Source organism: Haliotis rufescens, unplaced genomic scaffold (genome assembly GCF_023055435.1).
Source record: "Haliotis rufescens isolate VD_foot unplaced genomic scaffold, xgHalRufe1.0.p SCAF_6, whole genome shotgun sequence".
NCBI lineage: Eukaryota > Metazoa > Mollusca > Gastropoda > Lepetellida > Haliotidae > Haliotis > Haliotis rufescens.
The window spans coordinates 21,152,433-21,171,530 of record NW_025964334.1 but is presented as its reverse complement, the minus strand read 5'-3'; the positions used below and the strand labels follow the sequence as shown (position 1 = coordinate 21,171,530).

General features: G+C 39.4%; 2 protein-coding genes across 2 annotated transcripts in view; both read right to left on the bottom strand.

Moving 5' to 3' along the window:
* Positions 1-1,005: 1,005 nt before the first annotated feature.
* Positions 1,006-4,624, bottom strand: LOC125374794. Its single transcript, XM_048386419.1, has 3 exons — positions 4,279-4,624; positions 2,702-3,052; positions 1,006-1,166 (listed from the first exon to the last, which is right to left on the bottom strand). Exons 1-3 carry the CDS (start codon positions 4,283-4,285, stop codon positions 1,021-1,023), a joined length of 504 nt encoding a protein of 167 aa, XP_048242376.1. The 5' UTR covers positions 4,286-4,624; the 3' UTR covers positions 1,006-1,020.
* Positions 4,625-10,800: 6,176 nt separating this feature from the next.
* LOC124151321 (synembryn-A-like) overlaps positions 10,801-19,098 on the bottom strand; it is a 28,582-nt gene continuing 20,284 nt past the window's right edge. Inside the window, exon 15 of the mRNA XM_048385651.1 lies at positions 10,801-18,824. Within this exon, the coding sequence (XP_048241608.1) occupies positions 18,704-18,824 (121 nt within the window). The 3' untranslated portion in view covers positions 10,801-18,703. The remainder of the gene's footprint in view (positions 18,825-19,098) is intronic.

Below are 19,098 nucleotides of genomic sequence, written 5' to 3'. Positions count from 1 at the left end.
AAACACCAGTCCTGTCTTCACAGACCAATGATCATAATCGGGTGAACCCACATCCGGCGGCTAAGGAATTTAATTCTACACACCGAGTCGTGTCTCCCACCCACTGGTTTATACTCTGTCACAATCTGAGATTCGAACGCAAGACCAGCGGATCCTGACAGCTAAGGGACATAACTCTGCATAGCGTATTTTACACCTTTTGTTCCAGAACTCAACAGAGCCAAGGATCATAAATGATCATATTCTTAGCCTCGAACCCACGAGCAGCGCTTCCTGGCAACTAAGACATATACCTTTGTACGGTGAACAGCTACTGGGCCTGGCAACTAAGGGATATAACTCTGGGTGGTAGGGGGTGCACCTTCAACCACTTGGCCTACTTTCTTACATTCGTGACCAACTCGTGTTATTCCGGGACAAGCCGAATTGCGACTCATGACCCTCTGGTGGCCATTTTTGCGACTGGGTTCCGTCTAAGCGCAAATGGGCACAATTAAAAGAACGTGCGTTGCGTTATGAGTCAAGTATATTTCCCCCATTTCATATATATTCCAGATGTTATCAAAAACACCTCTCGACTTACGGTATTTATACAGTATGACTGAAGACATTTGTAAAATCAAAAATTATTCCTGAGAGATTCTTTGATCGAAGTACCTGATGCCATACGCGCATTCTGATTGGTTTGTCGTATTTTCGCACCATTCGTCACCACTCGCCCCTTTCCGTAACCTACTATTCGGATGTCCCGGAATAACACGAGTTGGTCACGAATGATTTTCGCACATAACATTCGTCGATAGGGGGAACGAGTCTTCTTGCAGGTTTCGGAAAGGCGCGAGTAGTGAAGAATGACTTTCTTCTAAGAGAGGAATGGCTACCCTCGTTCCCGCGTAGGTCGACACGTTTACCATGCGTGGCCTGATGTGCCTGCTCCCAACCCCATCACATACAGACATGTGACGTGGTGTTGCCGAAACGTTGCTGAATACGCAGTAACGCCACCTGCATAAATGACAATCAGGTCCTACCTTGGTCCTTGCAGAACTGGTCCATAGTGTTTTCGGTCAACATGAAGGTTACGTCCTTTCCGAATGCGAGTCCAATGATGACGTCATCATACCCGTCGCCGTCTGCGTCTGCTAGACGGATGCAGGACTCCGTGCCTGACAAGGGAGGTAACCATACAACCAGGTTAGAAGCTAATGGAATGTTGATTATTTGTTCATTGGAAACGTCGTTTTCTTTCCTCTAGAAAACGTTTAATTTTGTTGTGTGTCGTGTCTACAAAATGTCTCCGAAGTGGTAAACGTCTGAGACCTGCATCACTTGGAGCTTTCCTCCCACATTAAGCTGGCATGCCGTGATATAACTGGAATACTGTTAAAAGCGGCGTTAAACACAACTCACTCACTCACTCATAACGGAGCATTACATGTATGTCTAAATCCGGTAGTTTCATAACGGGTAGCATTATGGCATGGCCAAACCGGGTAGTTCCATAACGGGTAGCTTTATGGCATGGCCAAACCGGGTAGTTTCATAACGGGTAGCATTATGGCATGGCCAAACCGGGTAGTTTCATAACGGGTAGCATTATGGCATGGCCAAACCCGGTAGTTTCATAACGGGTAGCATTATGGCATGGCCAAACCAGGTAGTTTCATAACGGGTAGCATTATGGCATGGCCAAACCCGGTAGTTTCATAACGGGTAGCATTATGGCATACCAAGCACCGGGTACTATCCTAACTGATATAATGTCATAGACTAGCAAGGTTTAGGAAATGAATTAGTCAGTGAAGCGTCAGTAAAATATGTGCATGTTTCTAACAGTGTCTCCAAAGCGGAGTATCCCCCTCTTCAGGTCAAATCCCTGTTCGCCCCGATTATGTTTCTAGGTTTGTCAGCACCATACCCATGCTCGTGGATTTCACCGAAGTTGTTAACGTCTGAGACCTGCATCACTTCGGGCTTTCCTCCAACATTTAGCTGACACGCCGCGATATAACTGTAATACTGTTAAAAGCGGCGTTAAACCCATCTCACTCACTCACCCAAATAGGTCGCGCTATGACTACTTGTCTTGAGGTGAATTGTTGAAAATGATGTGTGTAAAAGATCAGCTGACAGAAATATTTGATTCTGTTGTGTGAGGAATGTCATCTAGTGCGTCATACGTATGAGCATCGGCGTGGATAGGAAATCAAGAAAATTGGTGTTTTTTCAGAAGACATATTTACCTCTTGATTGTCAAATCTTAAACAAAATAGCATACACCATTAAATGAATTGTATTGTGTGAAAGTAAGACTGTAAAACAGTACATTGACCAAGAAACATTTGAGCGAAATAAAAATACTCTGATTAAAACAAAAATAACAGCGGCTCACATTCTTTCATTATTCGCCGTGATCACTTAAAAAATCATCATTATTCATATATAAGATCCCCCAGTGAAGATTCGGGTTAGATTTGTTCTTCAGCAACCCATGCTTGTCGTAAGAGGAGACAAACGGGATCGGGTGGATAGGCTTGCATGATGCTCATGATGTCAATCACTGGATTGTCAGGCTCAGACTCGATCATTTACAGACCGCCGTCATACAGGTGTAATATTGCTGAGTATAACAACAAACAAACAAATTATGGACCCAATTTTTTTTTAAATAATTAAACCAAGCCATAAAAAGATATCTTACCATAGTCTGTGAACTTGGTCCGCCATGTCCCTGAAGGTTGTATTCGTGGTTTCACCCCAGCCTTTAGAGAAACCCGGGTGAAGATACCGGCGAGGTACCCACCCCCGACCCCCAGGAGAAGGAACGCCACCACCAGGCCACAGATGGCAGGGGTGCAGCATGGGTTTGACCCGTACCGCGTCCGTGGATCGATGGTCTGGAAACGAGGTCTGCGGTTAGGCCCCTTGTTCAAGTCGTGCATCTCCACTGCTGGTGACGGGTATGGAAGGTCCATGGTGCGATCAGCGGTGTTCAGCTCCAACTCGTCATCGCTCCGATCCAAGAGCTTCCGGTATTGGTCCGTGCCGTGCCCTGGTACACAACATATTTCATAAAAGGGGCCATTTATATTGTGTGTGAATGTGTATGATGTTGCCGCGTAATGTTACCTGTTATCTATCAGTAAACTTATCTACCCTTGCTCTAATGATGGCGTTAGGATACTTCCCGTTACGTTGCCTTTCCGTCACAGCAGCACGACATTACTCTGGGTAGAACTACGTGTAGCATCACGGCATGGCTAAACCCGGTAGTTTCATAACGGGTAGCATTATGGCATGGCCAAACCGGGTAGTTTCATAACGGGTAGCATTATGGCATGGCCAAACCGGGTAGTTTCATAAAGGGTAGCATTATGGCATGGCCCAACTCGGTAGTTTTATAACGGGTAGCATTATGGCATGGCCAAACCGGGTAGTTTCATAACGGGTAGCATTATGGCATGGCCAAACCGGGTAATTTCATAACGGGTAGCATTATGGCATGGCCAAACCGGGTAGTTTCATAACGGGTAGCATTATGGCATGGCCAAACCGGGTAATTTCATAACGGGTAGAATTATGGCATGGCCAAACCGGGTAGTTTCATAACGGGTAGCATTATGGCATGGCTTAACCGGGTAGTTTCATAACGGGTAGCATTATGGCATGGCCAAACCGGGTAGTTTCATAACGGGTAGCATTATGGCATGGCCAAACCGGGTAGTTTCATAACGGGTAGCATTATGGCATGGCCAAACCGGGTAGTTTCATAACGGGTAGCATTATGGCATGGCCAAACCGGGTAGTTTCATAACGGGAAGCATTATGGCATGGCCAAAGCCGGTAGTTTCATAACGGGTAGCATTATGGCATACCAAGCACCGGGTACTATCCTAACTGATATAATGTCATAGACTAGCAAGGTTTAGGAAATGAATTAGTCAGTGAAGCGTCAGTAAAATATGTGCATGTCTCTTACAATGTCTTCAGGCGAAAACGGACGTGGACAGTACCAACGGCCAATTATATGAACTAAATGTACTTGCTCAAAGACCAATACCAATATACTCGCATATACGCCGCATGGAAGAATAATCTTTATTTCCTCACGATATGGCTACTGATATAGTCTCGGCAGCTCCGTCCACGTGGTCGATGATTGTCAGCGTGATTCCAGATACAGAATGCAGCCAGTGTATAACATATGTACACATCCATCTATGAAAATATACATAAATATACACATTTCACAAAGAATGACCAACTTTAAGATCTTACCAGCCATGTTGAATAAAGCCTTATTTGCCCCTACTCCAGATACTACGCGGGGTCGTTATCTCCAGATGAGAGTGTCACACGGTAGCTCGTTGATCGGTAGTCCATGGGCCCAATATATGGCGATGTACGTATGTCGTCGGATATTTAGCGCTTTCCGCGTGTATTAATTACACTATAGCGGATCTTGCACATGGGTAACTGGCGAACTTGGCGTGCGATTTAAATATCTTCAACCTTTGAGGATGAATGCCATGGTGCTTCATTGTTCTAGGATTGGTTCGGTGTTACAATGGAGGTTCGAGAGGTCTTAATCTTTGCACTAACCGCCGTTCCAATGTGTGATTGTTGTAATTACATCGCTATGTTGTGATGGTAACCTCCCAAAACCCCTACATCCCATTTCCCCTACAGCTTAAGACAACAAACTTCACGGTCCATGGCACTGCTAATCCCTAGTCTGTTACCTATTTCATACAATGGAACAACCCAAGAAACACGAATAGAGTCTAGATTGAGATAAATATTTAATTACGATTACGATATTATTCAAAATTCATAATACATTATTATAAAATGTTCATTTTTCAAAATTCATAATACATTATAACAAAATGTTCATTTTTCAAAATTCATAATACATTAAAATAAATTTCATCTCAAATGTTCAATTCACTCTTTATCCCAGCCTGAGGATAAAGGCTCAAAGTCTGTCTTGATGCATGACGGGGCAAGTGGTCTGTTTAGTCTCTGTTGAACTTCATCCTTGAGTAGCCTGAAGCTTTATTTTTTAAGAGTCTTGAGTAGGTGTCTGTCTGAAAGTCGGGGAGTAAGGCGAAGATGAGGGGATGGGTCGTGGCTCCGAGTCTTACATGGATGATGTACACTTGATTCCACAGTCCAGGGCAGGCAGTGAACGTTCCACCCATGTATAGAATCTACCTCTACTCCAGACCTTAAGGTGAGTTCATAATACCAGACAGGTAAATGCCGCGTGTTGTTTTAACTAATTGTAGGGGAACTGGGTTGTAGGGGAAATGGGATGTAGGGGTTTTGGGAGATAACCGTTGTGATGGCCGCTTATCGTTGGGTCCACATTGTGTTGGCTGACATGACCCATGGTGACAACAGATTAACAGAGGGAACTGTTGTGATGTTTGTGTGTCGGTTTGGGTTGATGTGTCAGGAATAGCTGCTTGTCGGTTATCTCGTGTCAAGTAATAAATAGCACGGACATGTAATTATATATTTCGAAATCATATTTCATCTGTCTTGTATATAAAAAATATTTAAAACTTGATTTTCGGTTCTATGACTATATTTGTTAACTATCTTTGTTTTTACCCGTGAAGATCCGGGTTAGAATTGGTCTTCAGCAACCCATGCTTGTGAGAGGTGACTAAGGGGATCGGGTGGTTTGTGCATGTGATCGTATCTCAACTGCGTAGATCGATGCTCATGATTTCAATCACTGGATTGTCTGGTCCAGACTCGAATATTTACAGAACGCCGTCATATAGCAGGAACATTGCTGAGTGTGGCATTAAAACAACAAACAAACAAACCTGTATAAAATTTTATTTCAGCGACCATCCGAATTCCATCTGTGAATCTCACGCAACATCATGCCATATCAGATTCACTAGAAGCGCTCGTTAAATCGCCAACATCACCGTGATATATTTTTGTTGTTTAGAAATTTCAAAAGTGACGCATGTTTGTATTGTACGTTGTTATCTGGCTTCGTGTCACATCTAATCTATTATGAGGTAGCTCTTTATTGTATAATAGAGCAGTACTTTAATCTATTATATGCCTGTGGTCCCATGTCGACCAGTGTTACGCAACCAAGAGTGTGTAAAATAGCTACAGTGATTAGCGGCATCCATTGCCTTGTTCTTAATTTTAATCGGCCCCCTGTAAACTTTAATTGTGTATGTCCAACTGTTGCCTCTGTACAGGTGTAAAACGTGTAACTTGTTTTCACAGTGGTGGCTCCATACCTTATTAGTCCACACAGAGTAATGAGTAAATAATCACTAAACTACAAACAGGCCACATCAAACTAAATAATCACCGTTAAAAAGCTAATCAACACACAACAGGACACTGCCCACATTGCAAACAACAAGAAACACCAGAACACGTACTCATTCACTGCACACACTACCAAACACACCGAACAACACTACAGACCACCCTAAATCTTAAAACCGCACTTACACTAGAATCAATCATCAATCCACAAAATAAATTAGAAAAATTCAAAGCCTTAGGCATATACCTAATTAAAACAGGACTAATTAGTCGCATTTAAACCCCAAATAAAATATTAAAACCAAAACTACCTTATCTAACAACCACCCAACACACACAGCTCCCTTAGTTCGTCCTCCACCCACTCTTGGCATTCATTCCAAATCTCAAAATTTCAAAATTACTATATAAGCAACCCCTTAAACCCCCCTCCTGGGTTGCTCAAACTCACTTTTCCCCTTTTCGGAAACACATTAAATGGCCTGGCCGGGCCCGTGTGCGACAATATAAGTAAGTAAGTAAGTAATGGGTGAGGTGACAAACATACTGTGTTTTCCATGAACAACTAGTTTACCTGTAAATTTAACCGCGATATATTTAATTTGGAACCGAACGCGCTGCACACCCTTTGAGTATTGTAGTAACCATAACTTTTTGTAACCTATAATTATACATATAATTGTTTCAAAATGCCTAACGAAAATGACTGAAAAAGAACTACTATTCTATGCAGACGGACGGACAGACAAACAGACAGTTAATTAAAGTGTCAAGGTAAACACACATAGCTAAAACATTTCATAGCACGATAAAAGATGTTTAACATCCAGCCATATCTTGGATGACGAGACATTATTATATTATGTACGATAAGATACTATTCACAATGATATAATCGTTATAAAATTATGTAGAACAATAAAAAGTGCCACAGCGGTGATGCTGCCGTCAAATCGGCTGTTTCAATCAGAGGGAGTTTATTGTGATTTGATAACCCATGATTGACCAATCAGAATCGAGTAATTTCTTAATTCATGGTAAAACTTTTCATTTATATTTTTTGATAAAAAGGAGCCTAGTGGAAACAGCAATCTGAAATACTCATTCACCTTTGGCAATCAAAGTATAGAAATTGTCGTTAGTTATACTTACCTTGGAATAAAGTTTCCCAGAAACGGGAGATTTGTAGAAGCCATCAAAACCCTAGTAGAAAATGCAACAAAAGCTATGTTCTCCTCACTAAAATAAGCACGTAATATTAATTTGCCTTTGGAATGTTTAATATCCGCATTTGACACTTTGATTTCCCCTAATGTACTGTTGTGAAATCTGGGCATTTGAAAACATTAAACTAATCGGTAGTTCACTTAAATTTTCTTAAACTGGCAGCAGGTCTTCGAAATGCAACACCAAACTATATGACTTATGGGGAGCTCGGCAGGGAACCCCTCTACATCAAAATGTACTAAACAACCGTGGACTTGGTCAAATATTTGACAACCCGTTAATGTGTTCTTCATCATGGCTAGCTTTAACATATTGAAAGACCAGTTCCTGCAGATTTGGTACAGTTCCATTACTGAGAATTATAAATGTGTGTACTATAAAATGTAACAAATAAAAATGTATAAAAATATAACCTTTGAAAAATACCTTTATCTGCCTAAGAACGTTTATCTACCAATCTTACAATTTAGAACCACAAACCATAACTTACCAATTGAAACTGGGCGGTGATCTGATATCCCAAGAGTGGAACGTTTGTGTAATTTATGTAGTTCTCCCGCGGTTGGTGACGAGTTTCATTACAAGTTTAGATGTGAAGCTCTTCTCCAGTGGCGGTCTATGTACAATACCATTTTTAGAAATGTTGAGGCTGTTAGAAAATGTGTATGGTCTTCAGCAAACCATGCTTGTCGTAAGAGGCGACTATGCTTGTCGTAATAGGCGACTAACGAGATCGGCTGGTCATGCTCGCTGATTTGGTTGATCCATGTCATCATATCCCAATTGCGTGGATCGATGCTCATGATATCAATCACTGGATTGTCTGGTCCAGACTCGATTATTTACAGACCGCCGTCATATAGCTGGAACATTGCTGAGTGCGGCGTTATGAAAAACCAAATAAACAAACAAAATAAAGTACACTACTGAACCGCAAAAGAAACGTCACTTCATTAAAGATTCCCATTTAAATATCAATGCATTTTTGAAGGTAATGGGTCGCCAAAACGCAACATAACAAACGACCATTGTACAAAGTTCCGAATGCTTTCCATAAAATCAAAATGCACTTGCGTTTCCTTGTGCCTTTTTCTAATAAACGGCACACCAATACGTGGATCCACCATTCTTGTATGGATACTAGCGCCATGCAAAGACTTGCAGGTAGTCTGTCTTACAGACCCTGATACAAATATATCAACTACAGCCCATGCAAGTCTAGATTACTGCAGTATCTGAAAATGAAGAGAATCACTGGGCTCCCTTTTTATTATATTTTTATTAAGATAACTGAACAACTGTTTTTTCTGTACGATATGTTCATTTCAGAGACTATATGTTAGTCTAACTTACAGGCGAAGAACCAGGCTTCAGGAAGACGGCATGCTGTTGGTGACCTGGTATCGTTGCTGTAATCGGTAGACACTTACACCGATTTACCCAAAACATTTTGGCATGAACCCATATCACATTAAATCAAATTTTGACGTCACAAAATATTTGTAATGTGCAGATGATATGGTATATTTTATGATTTTCCGATCTAAAGCTATGCTTAGTTGTTGTTGGTTTGTTGTTTAACGCCACACTCAGCGATATTCCAGCTATATGACGCCGGTCTGTAGATAATCAAGTCTGGACCAGATAATCAAGTGATTGATATCATGAGCATCGGTCTACGCAATTTGGATCGATGACATGCATCAAACAAGTCAGCGAGCCTGACCACCCAAACCTGTTAGTCGCCTCTGAAGCTATGCAGTTTGTAGCAGTAAGTGAGTCTATACTTTTGTGCTTCTCATCTCCAAGGTTTTCCCAGAGCGGGACGGGCGGGGCGGGCGAGAAAAAAAGGTTCATTGTTGCAAAATACCATTTCAATGCTTTGACGACCAATACCCAATATTTGACGATTTACACATATTGAGTGGAGGCTGAACCCGAAAACGGAAATTTAAGCACATTGTGGAAAATTATATGCGCATTATACAATATTTCAGTTATATCACCGTGTGGAAGTGAGTATGTCTTTTCGCCATTTTCGGTAACATTCCAGCAATATCACGGTGGAGGACACCAGAAATGGGCTTCACACATTGTACCCATGTGGGGAATCCGGCCGGAGTCTTTGGCATGACGAGCGGACGCTTTAACCGGCTACCCTGCCACCCTCATGTCAGTTTATGGGAGGATACCAATTTGAAAGACATGTGTATGGGGCTGGCAAAACAAGAAAAATCTCTCAAGGGAGAATCTCTCCGGACGGAACTCTGTCCAGTCACCTGTGAATTGCGAGACCATATAAACCTCCAGTGACGTCATCCTATTGTTCTCCAGTTGGGTTAAATCTCATAAACAGGGTTATTGTAATGTCCCCGGGATTTTATGGGATATTCCAGGCATATTTGCTATATAATGTCTTATAATATCCCGGGTAAAATACAACTTCCGATCAGATTGTAACATATGATGAAATGTAAAATCAAATGACAGTGTTTTCTTCATATTACCGAGGATCAAAGACGCAACCTTCGTATCTGAAGGCTACAGAGGGGTTGATAAGCCGCACTGCTTTTTAGAATGTCCTTTTCAAGATCCGCACGACAGCAACAGATATTTTACGTCCGTTTCCTAAGGTTCATGGAATGTATGTTTGAAACATAAAAATGTTGATGAATGTTGTTTTAAGTTTCTTTTTTCGGTTTATAAGTTATATAAAACACTTCCCTTCGAGTTTGTATGACATTCTCGTGGGTCAGCCCCTCCATTTTGACAATTGTGAATTCCCACCACCTGAGAATGCTTCCAACCAAATATGGTTGATGTCCATCTCTTAAGTTCCAGAGAAAAAGTGGTTTAGAGCAATATAGCCAAATTACCCCTATTTGGCCCCGCCCCTCAGCCCCTTGAGGGGTCAGCCCCATCATTTATACAATTTTGAATCCTCTCCACCGGAGAATGCTTCCAACAAAATATGGTTGATATCTATCTCTTAGTTCCAGAGAAGAAGTTGTTCAAAGCAATATAGCCAAATTACCCCTATTTAGCCCCGCCCCTCAGCCCCTTAGGGGGTCAGCCCTACCATTTGCCCCACCACCTAGGTATGCTTCCAGTCAAATTTCGTTAATGTCCAATTAGTGGTTCAGAAGAAGTCGTTTAAATAAATAGTTGACGTAGGGACAATGGACAGACGGAAGCCACCACGGTATGGCATAAGCTCACCTGGGTCCTTTGGAGCCAGGAAGCTAAAAATGAAAGCACCTGTTCCAAGTTTTTATCTTTGTTTATTATCTACTCATAAAAGCTAATTAATAAATCCATAAGAACACAAATACAGTAAAACAATGATTTACAAACAGATTATATTTCCTGGTTGGTCATCCAGTTAAAAATATAAATAACCCTTTGGTCTGTCCTCTCAAATCAAATCCAAAAACAGGGACTCTGTCAAACACTGCATCTCCTTAAGTACCCAATCGTTACAATAATAATAATTACATTTGAATCAAAACTAGAGATATGAAATTCTAATTATCACTCTTTACTTCACTACGAAATACAGTGTCTGAGACAGTCCCCATGCTGTCAAAAAAATACATCCTTTGTTACGGTGGTGGTTTTGTCTGTTATTCTCGCCACTGATTACTTGAAGACTATGTAATGAGCAAAGAACCTTCATATAAACATTTTGAACAATATATTCAAATTCTCATATTTGATATTTAAGCCAAAAACTGTGAAATCCTCCTTCCATGAAACATGACTGACTTTGGCAGTATCATTATTGGCAGAATGGATGAGATCAAACTCATTCCAATTTGTTATTTCAGATGCCATGTAGCCCCAGTTTTTTTTAATTCTAGGCCAGAGTGCCAATAAGGATTATGTTATCAGTAGCTATGCTAAACAAGAGCATTGATAGTTGTTAGTAATACTTGACACAAGTGGCGATAAGGACTGTCATCAGTATTTATTCTGGGCCAGAGTGACAATAAGGACTCATCAGTGTTTATTCAAGGCCAGAGTTCCAAATAGAATTTTACAGGGGCTACATGGTTGCTTTAATATTTTTTTAAATATCTAAATTTTATTTCCAAGGCTCTCTTCAAATTCCTTTTCATGATATTTTTCTATTTCTACAGGTGCTCCGACAATCCCCTGTACGAACTCAGACTGCCAGGAAGTGAATACTACGAAGTAGTTGTCTTATCATTGCAATCTCCAGCTTGGCATTCACTCTACCAAATAGTTTAACAATTCTGTTTATTGTAAACATCAGTGATCCACTCATTCTTCCTCATCACCCTGTTGACAAAATAAACAACCTGAACGTACAACATACTTACAAAACATATCTATAGGTATATACACAAAACAATATCTGGTAAAGAAACTTACATAAATTAATACATGTACACTGTATAACAAAGACTTTAACAGTTAAAAGTTGTTTTTTCAAAATGTAGCATACAAAATTGGTATATATGATAAATATATGATAAAAGAGAATACAAAGTGACATTAAACATATACAAAGTTTATGGCAAGAAATAAAGTGTTGTTTGGATTAAAGCTGAGAAAAATCCGACGTTCATTAACATGATCAGTTTATTTAAATACATAGCATACATGGGTACATTTGAAATGTCAATAACGTTCACAGCATGTACTGAACTACATCAAATCAGAATATTTCTGTGAACCATGAAACTAAATATTGATATTCTGATATCTGTTTGAAAACTTTGTTTTCTGTGAGATATTTCATGATAATTGCTATTTAAATTAAATTTGTGCATCTTTGTTCTGAAAAATGTGACATATTCTTGACAACTGCTTTTTTCAAACATACTTCCCCACATAAGAGGTCACATAATGCACTGCTTTTAAAATAGGTACACTTTTCATGCTGTCGTTTTCTAAATGATACACTACTCAACTATTCTTAAAGTATTCTGAACAAACAGGTGAGGACAATCTGACTGATTGCAAGACGTAGTCATACAAATCGCATTTGATATTGCTGTCGAACGGAAACAATCTTATTCTAAATTAAACTTAATATAAACACATAAATGACCTTCCATAAGTTGTCCTCAAAGTTTCCTACAGTATACAATTCCCTATCAAAAGTTGAGCAGTATATACACTAGCAAAACTTCTCCAGCTGAGAGTATGTTCAAGGTGAGACAACTCCTAATAAATATTTGGCAAAACAGTTCACAAAATGTGAATCACTGAAAACAATATATTGATGAACTCCTTGTTCAAGGTCCAGAAGTTCACAAATATTGTTTTCAATTAGACTATGTAAAGCAATGATATTCAAGATACCAGTGCTGCAATGCAATCTCTGATCAATAGTTCCCATGCAACATGGCCCTAGTCTCAAATTGCAGCACTAAGCGTGCTACGTCAAGCAATGCTCCTCCCAAAACAAACCACAGTGAACCTGCTTCATCCAGGCGGTGAATTCATCCAAACTTATACATCTCCAGACTAACAAATTAAGGGTGCAGTGTAATATCGCTTATGTTACATACATACATCCCCGAAAAGTTATTATTCAGAAAGCAGGAATTCTAAATTCCAGGCTTTCACTGTATATATCATTCTCAGAAAATGATGCAGATCTCCACGGACTGATTTATAAAGCAAAGTTAGACTTAGTTAATGTGAAGTGTGCCGACTTTAAATAGCATTGGATGAGATGCATCACGGTACTTGTCAAAATATATATCATACCAATATTTACAATACAGTACTCATAATAGCAACAACTTCATCACACAGCCATTTTTCTGTAATCTTTATAGCACATACCAGTAGCCTGTGCCTGTCATATCACACAGCCATTAGCCTATCATATCATATCACACAGCAGTTAGCCTGTGATTCTCATATCACACAGCCATTAGCCTGTGATTCTCATATCACAAAGCCATTTGCCTATCATATCATATCACACAGCCATTAGCCTGTGATCCTCATATCACACAGCCATTAGCCTGTCATATCATATCACACAGCCATTAGCCTGTGATTCTCATATCACACAGCAATTAGCCTGTGATTCTCATATCACACAGCCAATAGCCTGTGATTCTCATATCACACAGCAATTAGCCTGTGATTCTCATATCACACAGCCATTAGCCTGTGATTATCACATTACAGTCAAATCGTGATAAAAGGAAACACATATTTGACAAAAATCTAGGTAGGAAATGATCAAATTATCTCAAATATTTCATCCGAGATATACATTCCTAATGTGTATAATTGAGCTAGTTTTAACAAATTTGTTTTTCAAAAATTTCATGGCTGATAATTCTTATAACTGAATGGATTATTTTGTCCGACAATAATCCATGTGATATAGTGCTGCTTGTGAGACAAACACTGGAAATGGTCGCTACTGACACTCAGTTTGGCTCAGTGAGAGGCAGACGTTCCACAACGAGCACCAGCATGTACTAGCAGAGACAATGTAGCCTTAACGCACAGAATCATCTTAATTCACATCTACCATTTTTTGTCAAGATCGTGCTATAGGCATATTCATTTTCATATTGTCTTGGACTTTTTTCCCCCAAAGTGAATTAATTCCCTTGAATTGATTTAACTTTAACAAAATGAAAGTACCGACACAACAAAGGCGGATCCCGGATGTATTTTCTTGAGTGAGGATAATCACTGAAGGTTGATGGGGGAAGTTCACAGGTTCGAATTTTTGCCTTCAGCACAGGAATTTAAACAAGCACAGGGCGACAATCAGAACAAATCTAAGATTTGAACTCACAATCAGCAGATCCTGGGAAGACTAAGGGAGACAAATGAGTCTGGTGGATTTCTTCAGTGTCTGAATGAACTTGGCCATCCCATGTCCCCAAACTCAATATTATCTAGTACTAACCTGTCTTGGCTATAGCAATAAACATGTCAAATGCAAAGTCTTCACTTAACAGGCATCTTTGAGTTCTATACTTCCCAGGAAGCCAAGAAATCTGCCATGAGCTTGCTCTAAGACGGACATCCTCTACACTCCTATACCTCCCTAAGTTCTGTACAAGTCAGAAAGGCTACGTTCTCTCGGCTAGCAAAATAACAAATTCTCAGTGCTTCTCCATTCTTTGACAGAAACAGTCAAAAGATTATTATGAAGAGCCACAAGTCAAATAATCTATTCTAACCACTCAACATATACCACCACTACAACCACAGTAGCCAGAACAACAGAACATTGCTGTGCACAGAACACTAACTCCTACAGCACAAACTGATCATAGGTATACAGCATCAGGGCTATGAATACTTGTTCATCAGCCCTAGGTAAGTATAAATATTATGAATGCAAAATGGCTGAAAAAGAAGTACAACGACATAATGATTACATGTTTTATAAAAATTCAGAAATTTCCATTCGGATGCAGAAACAACGTGTGTAATAATTTGGCAAGTTTTGAATTTAAAAAAAAAAGAAGCCAATTACAAATTGTTAGGCAAAATAGCTCTGCAGTGATAGTTCACCTGAACTATTCCTTGAGATCTTTTCCTCTATATGCTGAATGAACATAGGTCCGAAGTGGAAATACTGGTACATTATTAGTTATTCAATGCTGTTAAGCATGTTATAAATGTCGTAATGAGAACGAGCTAATTCAGCAATAATAACAAACAAAATACAAAACATTGTAACAACATGAGGTGAAAAGATACGAACAAACTTAATAGCTCGCAAACATTTCATTTAAAGTTGTTTCCAAGCTTATTGAGTTATCAGGAATACATGAACACAAGAATAGCAAAAAGCCTGAATTTGATCATACTAAGCTTAACAAATGATGAGAATAAATGGTCCCATATATATGTCGACATGATATATTGCACATAGCCTTTTGTAGCATGTAAAGTATCTGAAATATATATCTGTACATTACACAATCTGCTCTAACAATCTTCAGCTGAACATCTAGCAACTATTCTGGGCTTGTCACAGTGGCCTCAGAGACATACAACGCCAACATGATGCATCATTTGAAGATAAGCTTCCTAAACACCTTTTTGTTTACATTTAGAGGTTTTCTTTAAAACATTACCTCCAATTAACCCTGACATCATTGTCTAATAAGATTTTGCCTCCCGCCTATTGGCATATTGACAAAAAATTAACATAAGAAATAATATCTGTCTCTTCCCAAAATATATACTGAAATGAAGTGGAATACTTAAAACTGTATAATCAAAATAAGTTTACGCAGACCTGATTCTTTCATAGTACTATAGTTAATATGTCATGCCATGACAGATTAACTATGGTAATATGAAAGAATAGCAGGTAATACTAATGTCATGACATATTATTACCTGTTGTAATACTAACTTTTGAGTAGCATATGACTTGGGCATAAGGAGTGAGTGTGAGTGAGGTTTCTGGCGTGCCAAAGGGACGCAACTCTGCACAGCGAATCGTGGCGCATAAGGAACATGGACAATATTATCTTAGCATATCCACAAATTCTCCGAGGCAAGTCCTGCCAAGGTCACTTTATGACTAGGCTCCCAAGATATTTCATTACAATTGGTGTTTGTTTTCTAAGTGACTAGTTTGTGTTCTCATATACTTGCCATCCTGGCCTAATACAACGTCCGTGTCACTCAAGCGGAGTGATGTGTCCTCTGCTCAGGGTATCATTCTCCTAACATTATACTCTTCTGTAGCTGTGATGTTACATTGACAGCAACAATGCATTTCAACCTGTCTCTGGCACTGGGATTCAAACCCACGATCATAGGTTTCTAGAGTGCCCAAGGGAGGCAACTCTGCACAGCGACAGGGCGGCGCCTTAGACGACTGGGATATTGAGGATATTGAAGAGTCAGAATCCTGGGTGGAATTAAGTATTCTAATTGGACATTAATTACTAAGAGTGTGTCTATTTGTTACAAAATCTTTTTACTTTTTATTAGTTGGTTTAAAACATTTAGGGTCTAAAGATTCAATGTAGTGGGGGAAAAAATAGGAAAAACATTCAACCTCTTATAATTAACTTACCACATGTGTTCAGTGTTAGTAGTAGATGATCTGGCACTTTTTTCAGCTGATCCTGTCGACTTCGTATACACCCACAAATATTGAGCAAACGTTCAACATCAGGGTCACTATTGTCTATTATAAAGTCGTTTTAGGAAAAATCAGTTGGAAAATGATAGTGGCTTTGTCGCCATCCAAAGAGTAAGTGAGTGAGTATGGTTTAACGCCGCTTTTAGCAATATCCCAGCAATATCACGGCGGGGGACACCAGAAATGGGCTTCACACATTGTACCCATGTCGGGAATCGAACCTGGGTCTACGGCGTGACGAGCGAACGCTTTAACCACTAGGCTACCCGACCGCCCCCGCCATCCAAAGAGCTAGACTTTAGTTTGCTTCCTCCTTCCTGAGACAATACCTACTTGTGAAAAGAGTCTGGGCCTTACAGTTTTCATATTGGTCAGTTATGAAAAACAACTACTGGTAATACAAGTTGAAAGGCCTAGCTGTAAGACAGTATTCTTACTTTGTCATGAAACAATTTGTAATAACACGGGATTTGAAATTAACAAAAGTCTACTAGCGTGAGACAAGGAAAATTCAGGAAGGACAAATGATTTCCTTGCAGCCTACCTCTTTTACCTTTAGGTTAATGGCAACTTTATAGGCCATTTTATAGAACTTGTGTAAACCAAACTTAATTTCAAACCCTGAACTAGATAGGATAAAGAAATTCAATTCTCATCATGTAAATGATTCTTATAACATGAAGGTGAATACATGTACCAAAACATACTTTATGATTTTTAGTCCAGAAGCTTTACAATTCTTGTAGAGTTAATTCTCGTGATATATAATGATATATAACAGAATGAATGACTGAATGAGTGTGGTAACCAACATTCTAGCACTTGGGGGGGAAGGGGGGGACACCAGAAATGGACTTCATACCTTTTACCCATTATGGGAACCAAACCCAGATCTTCAGCGTGATGAGTGAATGCTTTAGCCACTGGACTACCTTATAGTCCCCTATAGACATGATAGAATTGGCCTAAACATGTTTTCTTGTACATTTAGATTTCTTGTGCAATTAATTTACTTGCTTCATAACACAACTGTTCTCCTACATCAGGTTGGTTAAGTTTGGTTTGTAATAACTGAATCAGTGAAAAAAAGATGGCCTAAGATCAAAATGCAGTTTACTAACATGACACATCTATTGTTGTTTACTTTTATTGCAGAATGACAAGCGTAATGACAATCTGAGTGTTCTTCAAAGGTTTTAGAAAACAATTACAGGGGATAAACTTTTGAAGGAAACTTGTTTTGATAAACAAATATATTGAAAAGAATTGTGACAATTATTGTAATTGTGTCAATCAATTTTTTCCTATTTTTGTGATTAAAACAATAATTTAACCTCTTCTTGAAAGAAAATCATATTTCTGCCCATATAACATTCAGTTATTCAATCAAATGTAAAAAGTTGCAAATTCATTTTTTGAAACAGTGAATGGAACATTAACAAGTTTGCTTTTCTCTAAATCTAAGTGCTCTGTAAATGCTAAAGGGAGGAGTATAACTTTTGGAAATGGCGCCGAAAAACATCCATCCTGTCTGACAATCCAAGACAGAACTACAAGAAAAAGGTACACAAATATAAGCATAAAAGAATTGTTTTGATTGTTCCTCCAATAAAATATCAACACTGCTTTCAAGAATATCGCATTTTCCTTACAAGTAGAAATAATTGTATACGAAAGATTGCCAATTACAACAGTGCAAAAATTGAGAAATCAATAACTGCACTTGTTTGCAATCCCCACACAGACACTTCTCATAAATTGATATGACTTACGAAGGCTTTGGTACATAACTTGGTTATTTTCAAGAGCAACAATCACCAGGGGAGTAATATAATAACTCCTGCATCTATCCTATAAGCTGCAGCAACAACAACAAAACACCTGTAACATTTTGTCATTGGAAAAATTATCACTTCCATTTTGAAAATATTTTTGTCATAATTTATCACTTAAACATTGGGAAAAATGTTTCAAATTAATGAACTAAGGGGTTGGTTAATCACTGATCTGGTCAGTCACAAACAACTACATCTCCTGGCTGAATCAGTCCGAGTCTGTTTCCTTGGCGGCTGTGGCACCTCCCGATTCAGCCAACTCCAGAATGTGGGACACAGGCTCGGGGCGGCCGTCGGGGCCAATACGACTAGGCTGGATCAACCCTTGCCTGAACAAGAAGAAAGAGGAGTGATCATAGTGTAAAGATGCTTTGGACAGTATATGAGACTTTCAGTCATAAGTTTGCATTTTACACGGAACTCCAACAATTGCAAAAATATTATCCTCATGAGGGATCTTGTTGAGCTAGGGACAATGGACAAGGTTGTTTGGTCTTCTATGCCTCCTCAGCAATATCCCAGCTTTATCCATCAGCTCTGAACATGCTTTGTGCCCAGGGAGTCCACCAGATTCTGACAAAAAACTCCCCATCAGCTTCATGA

Bases quoted from the DNA above. Each gene is read 5' to 3' on its own strand.
- LOC125374794 (XM_048386419.1), bottom strand. The intron at 1,167-2,701 runs GTAAGATATCTT...CTCCCTTGTCAG, and splicing joins GACCAAGTTCACAGACTATG to GCACGGAGTCCTGCATCCGT.